General features: G+C 36.5%; 1 protein-coding gene across 1 annotated transcript; it reads left to right on the top strand.

The window, feature by feature from the left end:
• The first annotated feature begins 576 nt into the window (after window positions 1–576).
• Window positions 577–9,297, top strand: LOC149181453 (phosphoenolpyruvate carboxykinase (ATP)-like). The gene is made up of 12 exons (XM_089416625.1): window positions 577–1,077; window positions 1,808–1,995; window positions 3,715–3,865; window positions 6,114–6,198; window positions 6,556–6,656; window positions 6,880–7,178; window positions 7,289–7,462; window positions 7,609–7,674; window positions 7,956–8,134; window positions 8,220–8,389; window positions 8,516–8,684; window positions 8,852–9,297. The coding sequence occupies exons 1-12, from the start codon at window positions 896–898 to the stop codon at window positions 8,990–8,992; spliced, it is 1,905 nt and encodes a 634-aa protein (XP_089272751.1). The 5' UTR covers window positions 577–895; the 3' UTR covers window positions 8,993–9,297.
• Window positions 9,298–11,262: the final 1,965 nt, after the last annotated feature.

Here is an 11,262-nt window from a genome sequence, read left to right as displayed (position 1 = left end):
CTCATGGAAATAGTCCTAGATGAATGACTTACCTCTCATGGAAATGGTCCTAGATAAATGACTTACTTAACCCAATTAAATCCCAAAATGATATCTAATATAATACACTAATAATCTAATTAAAATTAAATAATAATAATAATAAATCTAATTAAATACATGAATTTAACCTATATTACACCTAACCCCAACCACGAACCAAGCAAATGGTTTACCCGAATGCCCCTGTGAGAAAAAATGCAAAAAAATGTACACGATAACGAGCCTTAGACTTGCAGAATTGTGTTCCTTCTTTTGTGTGTTTATATTATTTTTGGCGGAGAGAACTTATCTGCCACCTATGTGTGGCGTACGTCCCAATCCAATGCCAACTACCAATTTGTGGCTGTTACACAGTGAGCATTAAATAATAGAGAAGGAAATCAACCCCCACGGAATATGGTCAGTTAATCTTTCGTTATATCCTCTAATTACCATGACAGGGTTGATTCAGCATTTGGGCAATCGCCCATAGACTGGGTGGTAGGAAGCCATTCGTTTTGAAAAAATACCCTGTTAGTCAAAATACCGCTTAGCAAATTCAAACAACCATATGGCAAAACGATGAACGTGCAACCTGCCTTGTGGGGATTGGGGTCGGGTGTGGGTGTGGGTGCGGGGCACTTGCCTCACCAAGGATTTCTTCCACGTGTTTAGGAGAAACAATTAACCGTATTCCTATAAATGCCTGTCTGTATATTGGGTGCATTCAATTCCTTCAAACTATATTTCACTGGTTTCCATAGGTTGTCAGCTCTGTTTCTCTTTTCGGTTTAAATTCGAACAAGAAAAGGGCGTATATCAGTTGTGTCCGAATAGAATTAAACAGAGTTGGAGTTGATTTTCAGTTTCTGTGATGGCGGAATTGATGGGCACTTCTTCTGGCTTTGCATTGAACAAATCTCCGGACATCTGCCATAATGATTCTTCTGCGCCTCTATTGTCTAAGTCCATCAATAAGCTTTTCTCTTTGCCGAGGAAGGCCCGCAAGTCCTCTGTACACGTTGCAGGCCAAAACCAGAAATTAATCTCAATAAGGTATGTGGATTTGCTTCGTTCCGATTGAATTTAGATCATACAGTTCTTTTTTTCCTGTAGTTTTTATAGAACTCAAACAAATTTTAATTTACATCTGTGGATATTTACAATGATTAATGTATATATACGCACACAGCGCGTTGGGTAATATTTTCATTGGTTTTGAATTCGAGTTAGGTAAGTTTCAGGGCTGAAAGGCAACTCCATGTTTATTAGGCATTCACATATTTACTAGACATCCACATTTTCGCGGTGGCTTAGGAGATCACAGAATCCCTCGTGACTTTTAGATGATGGCAGTTTAGCCACCTAATGATTTATGGCACTCTGCAAATCACATCCTTCAAAAGGATCCTACAAAATTACTTCAGGGGGAGATCAAAAGATATCAACAGTAACAGCGCATAAGTGCGCCTTTGCATTCGTATTTCCTGAAGAGATGGACCCTCATTGAATGTATATTATACCAGTACTGCATGAGGTTACATATTTATAATATGTAATATGTTTGTGCAGACCTCCCAAATCCCATGGTGTGAACATGGATGCCTAATAAATAAAGAGTAACACTTAAACCTTCAGCTTTAAAAGCTTAATATAAAAATTTGTCATACATATATGAAAGCATACATTATTCGATAGGTACTCGTCGCTTCTAAATTGCATTACAAAAGCAGCCTGTTTCATCCATATCAAACACATTGATAGAGATTACTTCATTTGTTTGCAGTTCAACATCAGCCTCCATTTCAGGAAGAAATGAGCCGAAGCTAAGATCCAAGGACCTCCAACAGGGAGTTTCAAAGCTCAAAGCCGTTGCTACCAGTCAAATTGCCAAGCAGATTGAGGCCCCTTCTCCTCTCCCAGAAGATGTTGACCTCAAGGCTACCAATGTTCTCTATAATCTCTCTCCAGCAGGTTTGTTGCTCTGTTTAGATGCTTAATTTAAAATAAATTCATTGCCACCAATCCTTTACATAGGCCATCTGTAAGATATATGATTAGACCGATACAATCTACCTAATGAGACAGGTGGATATTCGAGATGAATGATTCTTCGGTTAAAATTTTATATCAGCTATGCAGATTAAGATAAGTTGAAGTCCATAATATAGAGTGCAAATGTGCACAATTTTCATAGGAAGAAGTTTGATCATAGAAAGATTTTATTAGCTTGCTAAAGGATCCCACTAATTTGATATAGGCAGAATTTGATTTACACTGAGCTATGATGAATGATAAATTACTTTGAAATGCAATCAATGATAAAGACCATTCAACTTGCTTAAGTTATGTGTTTCTATAATTATTTTTGATCTTGCCAGTTATCTTAAAAGTAAATCTTTGAAAAAAATGTTTATTTTAAATGAGGAGACGATGCATGAAGCAGCCTTAGTTTATGCATTTGTTTTAGAGAGGATCTTTTAATGTGAAGCAACATCAAAAGCATGACACCGAACCCATCAGCAACCATCAGCAATACTACTGCCAGAGCAAGGGGGGATGCTATCACATCGGATTGAAGACTTTCAACCCAAAGGCAGCTTTTGGATTGACAGATTTTGGTATAATGCCCAATAAACTAATGGCAAGTAATGGCAACAGTGTTCCATGGGGATATGTCCATGGAGTTTGGGATCACATCTTTTGCGCTCCACATGCTGCTTGGACTTGGTGACTTCATTGGGAATGTGTCGTGTCATCTTTTGTTCACCCGTAGTACTTGGGGGCACCCCCTATAGAAAGGGGACGCTCCTGGTAATTAGGGTTGCCCTGGGAATGAACCCTGCTAGGGTGCATCTGCATAAAAACACATAAAATATAGCAGAAAATGTAGTTTTTTCCCTTTAAAGAAAGGTGAGGGTCCCACCACCCTTACCTTACCTTTTCCTTCTCTACTTGACCCATCCAAACCCTAACTTTTGTTGTTTCCCACATACAACACTCTTTGCTTGAGTAAATTAAGGAGGCTGAGGTTGGATTTCTGTGAACAAGAAGCTTTCAAAGGCAGACAAGTTTATTCCATTTTATTTTGATTTGAACTTGAACATTTTACATTGACAAATACAATGATTCTTCTATTTTGAATAACAATTTTCCAAATTGTGTAAGTGCCAGTTGGATTGTTGATATTGGTACCTTAATTGTATAAATCTGTGATTAATTATGCATTAAAATCTCTTTTAATTTTTTTGCTTTATCTAGATTTATTATATCTTTTTATATTTAATATTTGGTACGGGACACCTTATATCTAAGAACACCACATCCCCTGAAATGTTCCCTGAAGTTTTCTTGTTTGTCCCCACATCTCGTCATTCTTGTGTCACCTAAACTTGCTGGAACATTGAATGGCAGTCCAGACTCCAAACGTAATATCCACGATTGAGCAAGATAATTACTCCATAGGAAAATCCTTATTGGCATATAAACTTGTGCACTAGCTTTACTGAGTTTGTGTTCACTGCTTAGTGTTCTTATCTTTATTTGGACTTGGTTGAGGCTGCAGAAAACAAAGTTGGCTTTTATTTTTGGTTGCATTGAAGATCGTAGAAAATTTATATGCTGTTTTGTAAAACCCATAGTTATTGTTTAAAAGTTTGTCTATCTTGATATTTTTGGGTATTTGTTTTCCAGAGCTGTATGAATATGCTCTCCATGAAGAGGGATCTTTTGTGACATCAACCGGGGCCCTGGCAACTCTGTCCGGTGCAAGGACTGGAAGATCTCCTAAAGACAAACGTGTTGTTAAGGATGAAGTGACTGCAAATGAGCTTTGGTGGGAAGAGTAAGAATATATAATTCCTTTTTCAGTTCCAGTAGAATACATTTTGATTATCGAACTCTTAAGAAACATCCACCACATTCAACACAAAAACTTCTGTTAAAATCAGGTAGAAGCAAATTTGGCACCTCTATAATGCTTTACAGTGTGGGCTAGTGAAGTATCGTTTTCACCTTTTTGTTATTCATGATAAAGGCATCACAAGCCATTCATACAATCTATGTTTGGTTTTAAATCCGGCCTTCCATTATTCCTTGATTCTAATTGACAATACCCACTCTGGATCAATTTTTGGAGCCACTTCGGCAGAAAACAAAGAATCCAACAAATCATCCATTAGAGGTTCAAGTAATGGATAGGGTATTTAATAAATATTTTATTCAAGCCTCTGATATCAACACATGTTATCTCCCTTATAGGGTTCTAACAGGGCTTGTTTCGCACATAGGTTCAACTTTCTCTTATAAATCCTCTATCAAGCAATGCCTGATCTGTGTTTTCATTTCTTCATTATCTTGCAAGCTCAATTCTTCTGCAAACATCTCCAACAAGCTGTGTGCTTCTGCTTGCACATGTTGTTTGTTAACCGCTTCTCCTCTCTTGGAAACAAGAGGCAGCACGCTTCCTCACCCTTCATGGCCCATCGAAATTCCTTCTAGCCTAAGAGCATGACTAATAAGACAAACTCCATCCTGTCGAATTGTCATGTTCTATAAGCAACAGATGACATGCATCCAATGTAATGGCATTACTCAGAACTCAGTTTTCATACAAGCATGTATTATAATATACAAAGAAAGATCAATTACTATCGACTTATGGCATTTCTTGAACCGTGAAATTTTATATGCATCTGGATTTGGAAAATAGGCCGGATTTGGTATTTGGATCATTTTGAAATTTGTGCTCACCAAATTATTTTCATACCCGTTGTGATTTATCCACTTGGGCTCCAATATTACATATGGTCTAGATGCATTTTTTTTTTCCTCCAATTCATTTGTGGGACTCAGTTTTTCAGATATTAATGCCTTCTGCAACAAGTTCTCTCTTGTTTCATTTGAACTCCTGTCTCTGGTGGTTCTTTCTCTTGTGGAGCCAAATTCTTGTTTGTCTTAGTGACAATTGGTGGCTTTATATCCTTTGTCACAAATATAACAAACTAAGGGCCTCATAAAGCCCCTCCAAATCTGTGTCCTCTTCTTGTCCTCTATATTTATTGTGCCCTTGAGTTTTTTGTCAATATTCTCCATTTGTATGATATTTTCTTGTTTCCTTTTGATTTTTTCCTCTGGCTGATCTAGACATATTTCTTTTATCTCTGAAATTTGGGATAGCCCCTCTCCTATTTGTCGTTTTTTCTTTGCTTGTACTAGAAAGTCTCGTCCATAAAATGTAGTTAACGTCTGCCATCTCATCTTGGATCGGAAAATATAACTCATCTGGTTGTGGCTCGTTCCGGGTCTTTGTGCACATTGGTTGTCATCTGTTCATTGATAAAATGCTTTATATACTCGTGCACTAAGTCGGAGTCCTTTTCTTTTAAATTTTGAAATTGCTTAAACAAGGTCTAATGATGTCTAAGGGTAGCGATTTGTCTTTCATATGCTTCAGAACTTTTCCCCATATTCTCATTTTCTCTATCTCGTGGCTCACCTGATTCTCAGGCAAGTGATCACAACATAAGACTGTACGGGTTTCAACTTTCATCTTTCACATTTAGCTATATTCCCCATGTTGAAAAGATTGCTCAAGCTCTAAAACCCAATCTATCAATGCATCTGGGTCCAAATCTCCTTGAAACTCTGAGACATCAAACTTCATTCAGGCTTTTTGTTTTGATATAATTTCTATGAGCCTCTCCATAGGGTCAATCCCTGAGGTCTGATTATTGCCAACACTACTCTGTCATCAGAATCATCAATTCTTAACCTCCTCTCTATGGCCTTTAGCCGTCAAACTTTGATAGTTTAATAGGAGCATACAAAAGAGGAATAAAATCTTGTTGGAAAGAAACAACTGCCATAATACTGATATGGTAGGTCAGAAAAAGTTACATAACCCAGGCATCACGTTGAAGGTTAACGAACACAGGAAATCTGTTCACGTGGTATGTTTATCGGATCAGCAGTATTTGGACTTGATGAGTGCCTTTAATACTGAATTGAATGGAAATAAAGATTCTCCTAGAATTGAGTTTTCATTGCCTTTTTTTCCAATCACTGACCCTCTGCATTTCTCTTTTTAACAGAGGCTCACCAAACATTGAAATGGACGAACATACATTCCTCATCAATCGAGAAAGGGCAGTGGATTTCTTGACATCACTGGATAAGGTATGCTCACAGTCTGTGCTTATTCAACAAAATCTGAGTTACACATCCGACAGTTGGGAGAATTTACTTCTAACACTAGGGCCTATCTTGTGCATGATCACGATGAATTCACAAAGCATGAATTCATAAGCATGTGGTGACAAGTGTGACCTGATGACCATTTGACCATGCCTGGTTCATCAGGGTGGTAAAATCATTTATACATGAACTACCATGGTTCATTGTATCTGCCTAGTTGCATGATTACATTTGAGGAGAGCATCTAGGTTCATTTTACATAGCTTTCAAGAATTCAGTATAATTTCGCCAACTTTGAACAATAAATTGTGATCGTATTAACATCTTCCTCATATGCAGGTTTTTGTGAACGACCAGTTTTTGAACTGGGATTCAGATCATCGGCTGAAAGTGCGCATCATTTCAGCACGAGCATATCATTCCCTGTTCATGCATAACATGTAAGTCAGCTCCATATTTCAATAGTGTAGGCTTATTCTCTAGTATGTGTGTTGATTTTCCTTTTCTCAGTCTCTTGTTTGGCATCATTTTTTTTATTTTTATTAAGTGTAAAGTGCTTCAACTTCCAAGTTCATATATATTATATCTTGCCGCATTACCTTCCAGGAAGGCATACCTCAAAAGAGTTATTGTGTAATAACATTTTTCTTTGGTTTTTAATAGGTGCATACGTCCTACTCCTGAAGAGCTAGAGAACTTTGGTACTCCAGACTTCACCATTTATAATGCAGGGCAATTTCCATGCAACCGGTTCACTCATTATATGAATTCTACGACAACCATTGATTTAAACCTTACCCGAAAAGAAATTGTAATTCTTGGAACCCAATATGCTGGAGAAATGAAGAAGGGCTTATTCAGTGTGATGCACTACCTAATGCCCAAGAAAGGAATTTTATCTCTTCATTCTGGCTGCAATATGGGAAAGGAAGGAGATGTGAACCTATTCTTTGGACTATCAGGTATTGCAGATTTCAAATTCTAACTGCAATTTGAAGTTGCTTTTATGGATTCCTGTTTTATATTTCATGTTTTGTAAAACTCAGCAATAACAAAGGCTGTCTATGTGAAGGAACTGGAAAGACTACACTATCAACAGACCCAAACCGGTATTTGATTGGAGATGACGAGCATTGCTGGAGTGACAATGGTATATCAAATATTGAAGGAGGGTGCTATGCAAAATGTATTGACCTTTCAAAGGAGAAAGAACCTGAGATCTGGAATGCAATCAAATTTGGAACCAGTGGGTGTACTATTCTTTGTTTGACAATTTAGGCCTGGTGATATTGCTTGTATTTCAAGAGAAGTGCAGTTGAGTTCATGGTACATACATAGCTTATTAGATTAAATTCATCTATGAAAATAAGTTTTTCGTTGTTTCTGTGGCAGTATTGGAGAATGTTGTATTTGATATGCATACAAGAGAGGTGGATTACTCGGACAAATCCATCACTGGTATCATTTTTGCAACTTGAACTTCTTGATTAATGTGGTCATAAATGCAACTAAAACACGACAATCAATCAAGAACTGTTTTGACTTGCTTATCAGTACACATGAAAATCAGGCTTGGGGTCTCTTCAATTGGCTCTATAATCTAATATAAATTCTAAACAGTTTTTGGTGCGAAATTCACAATTGCCAAGTTGTTATGGTTCTCAAACTATTAAAGCTAATATTTATGTTTTCGTTTGTTTTATATAGTAATCTCTCCTTGACATTTCTTTAATTTTCAGAGAATACCAGAGCATCATACCCCATAGAGTTCATTCCAAATGCAAAGATTCCATGTGTGGGGCCTCACCCTAAGAATGTCATTCTACTAGCATGTGATGCTTTTGGTGTTCTGCCACCAGTTAGCAAGCTAACACTGGCCCAAACCATGTATCACTTCATCAGTGGTTACACTGCCTTGGTAAGATTGACTGAGTTCATACATATGATTCCTTTTTCAGTCTCCTTTAGATTGCCTGTGTTCTTGAACGTTTTCATGATTTCAGGTAGCAGGCACCGAAGAAGGAGTTAAGGAGCCACGTGCAACATTTTCTGCTTGTTTTGGAGCAGCGTTCCTTGTGCTGCATCCGGCCAAATATGCAGAAATGCTGGCAGAGAAGATGCAAAAACATGGTACAACGGCTTGGCTGGTTAACACTGGGTGGTCTGGTGGAAGGTACTGTGATACATTCCAGCCAAACTTATATGGCAAGAATTATTTGTAACTAATTGCTTTGGTTTGGACTATATTTTACTTTAATATACAGTCCGTCATGGCTAACTCTTATAAATCATGATGCAGCTATGGTGTGGGACAGAGAATCAAGCTTGCTTATACCCGCAGAATCATAGATGCTATAAACAATGGCAGTTTGCATAATGCAAACTATACAGAAACGCCCGTATTTGGCCTGCATATTCCAGATGCTATTGAGGGTATTCCCTCAGAGATATTGCACCCTGAGAACACGGTATGTCATGATGATGGCTTTGAAGTACATCTCTACATTCTCCATTTTCTTTTCTCTTATCAGTATTCAGATATTAGTATGATCACAAAATCTATAGTTTTCTTTTATTGAGTCGCAAATTTTCAAGATTTAAAATGGGCTGAATATATGCACACTCTCTTTTGCAGTGGTCTGACGAGACGGCTTATCAGGAAACTCTGCAAAAGTTGGCAGGTCTCTTTCAGAGCAATTTTAAGAAATTTACAGGTTATAAAATTGGCAACAGTAGTAAGCTTACGGAAGAAATTCTTGCAGCTGGGCCACAATAGGTTTTTATACAATCCTATTAATTATGGGAAACAACATAGTTTGCTGTGGACAATAATAGCAATAAGTACTGTTAGAGCAGAATAAAATATTACTTTCCAAGTTACCTCAAAGGAAACTTGGAAAATCATATTCCATGTATGGTTACAACATGGAATGCAATATTTTATTATGGGCACATGCTCAAATGTTAGCATTTTTGGCTTTTTAAAAAGGAAATCCTTGTATTCTTATTTAATTGATGTAACTCTGTTTCAAAATGGAACTGTTTGTTCCAGGAAGCAATATAAGATGCATTTCACCTCCACTGATTTATGCCAAACTATAGTTCTATCATATGGCTGAGCTGTAATTAAATTATTTGTTTGTATTGATTTACATTTTCAGTTAATGATGGCGGGTTTGTTCTAGCCCTAAACGTGGGAAAGATGGCAGACCACATTTGACCAACTAGACAGTGATCACTTGTAGTTGCAAAAAAAACAAATACTTATTCTTGTTAAAAGTAGGAAACATTTCCAACGGTTTCGATTTTTCCTGGCGTTTGTTTTTGGCTTCTTTTTTACAGGAACCAAGCAATCTTGATTTAGACTGCACACTGCGGGTGACCCTGGGTTATTGACGCCTTTGAATCCATCTGTGTCATGGATTTTGGTTGATTTTTTGTATGCTTTGGGCTGGATTTGTCTCCCTGATTTTTTTGGGTATGCTCGGAATTTGTTCAAATCTCTGGCTCTAGTTATCCGACCTCATTCTTGTTAGTACCTGCTACAGCGAGGCTTACTATGACATCCTGGCTTCTACTAATCAATTGTTAGTTTCATAATACATAAACCATTTCAGATTCTGAATAAATTCGTTGAAAATGATCTTATTTATTTTTCTGGCAAGAAAAAGCATATATATATTCCATAAAAAAAATACAAAACTGTAACGTCACTTCCAAAGCGTTAGTGTTATCTGAAGGAATATTGAAAGAATACAAAACTGTAACGTTACTTCCAAAGCCTTAGTGTTATCTGAAGGAATATTGAAAGAGCAAGAATTTTTAACTGTAACGTCACTTCCAAAGCGTTAGTGTTATCTGAAGGAATATTGAAAGAATACAAAACTGTAACGTTACTTCCAAAGCCTTAGTGTTATCTGAAGGAATATTGAAAGAGCAAGAAGGAATATTGAAAGAGCAAGAATTTTTAACTGTAACGTCACTTCCAAAGCGTTAGTGTTATCTGAAGGAATATTGAAAGAATACAAAACTGTAACGTTACTTCCAAAGCCTTAGTGTTATCTGAAGGAATATTGAAAGAGCAAGAATTTTTAACTGTAACGTCACTTCCAAAGCGTTAGTGTTATCTGAAGGAATATTGAAACAATACAAAACTGTAACGTTACTTCCAAAGCCTTAGTGTTATCTGAAGGAATATTGAAAGAGCAAGAATTTTCTCAATATGAACGAGTGTTAGTAAGAGTATTGAATTTTGATGTATATTCATATTTTCAAAAGCTAGGGAGTTTATATTTAAGTAATGGGTCAAGAAAATATTATGGTTAAGAAAATGATAGTATTTTGGACAGTATTAATGTTAGTATGTTATTGTTGCCAAGGTTTCATAATTACTTATTAAAAATTGATAATAAAAATTAGGGAGTTAATGTTTAAGAAAATGAAGTTTTGTACTGTGTTAATACAGTGTGAGTTTTATAACTACTTATTAAAAATGGCATAAAAGAGTTCAGTATCAAAGTATCATAGGAAATAATATTAACAAATATAGAATTTATCATTTGATAATTATAACAAGATACATGTACTTTTTTTTTTAACCATGATGAATCTATAGCCAAATATATGTTCTTAACCAACCACATCAATAACATATGAAAGATACAAACCCCTTAATTGTTAAATTCCTCCTTAGCTAAGGGCATGTTAGCGTAGATCCATCTTGGAACAACTTTTCAAATTCTTTGAGCTGAAGGGATACAAGAGTAGACCCATCTTAATGATGGATGTATTAAATTGAAAAGGATTAAAAAGCAAGGTGCAAACTTCTCAATGATTAAAAGAACAAGGTTAAGATGAATCTATGTTAAGGGTGACGTCTTGTGAAAAGGGTCTCTTAGGGGAATACGCATTCCAACAGTTGCCTAGATCCTTGCTTAGGTATACGAGCTAAATTTCGTATGCAATAAACTACATATTATGATACTTAAGATTTACAATATGGTGAACGAGGTTTGAGAAGCATCACTTAATATGCTTATAATTTTC

Source organism: Pinus tabuliformis, chromosome 3_2, assembly GCF_031772625.1.
Source record: "Pinus tabuliformis cultivar Carrire ecotype Pingquan chromosome 3_2, CPIR1, whole genome shotgun sequence".
NCBI lineage: Eukaryota > Viridiplantae > Streptophyta > Pinopsida > Pinales > Pinaceae > Pinus > Pinus tabuliformis.
This window is presented reverse-complemented; position numbering and strand designations above follow the sequence as displayed.

Coding starts and splice junctions, on each gene's coding strand:
- LOC149181453 (XM_089416625.1), top strand. CDS start 896: ATGGCGGAATTGATGGGCACTTCTTCTGGCTTTGCATTGAACAAATCT. Junction 6,657..6,879: donor TCCCTGTTCATGCATAACAT/GTAAGTCAGCTC, acceptor GGTTTTTAATAG/GTGCATACGTCCTACTCCTG. Junction 7,675..7,955: donor CTCGGACAAATCCATCACTG/GTATCATTTTTG, acceptor TTTAATTTTCAG/AGAATACCAGAGCATCATAC.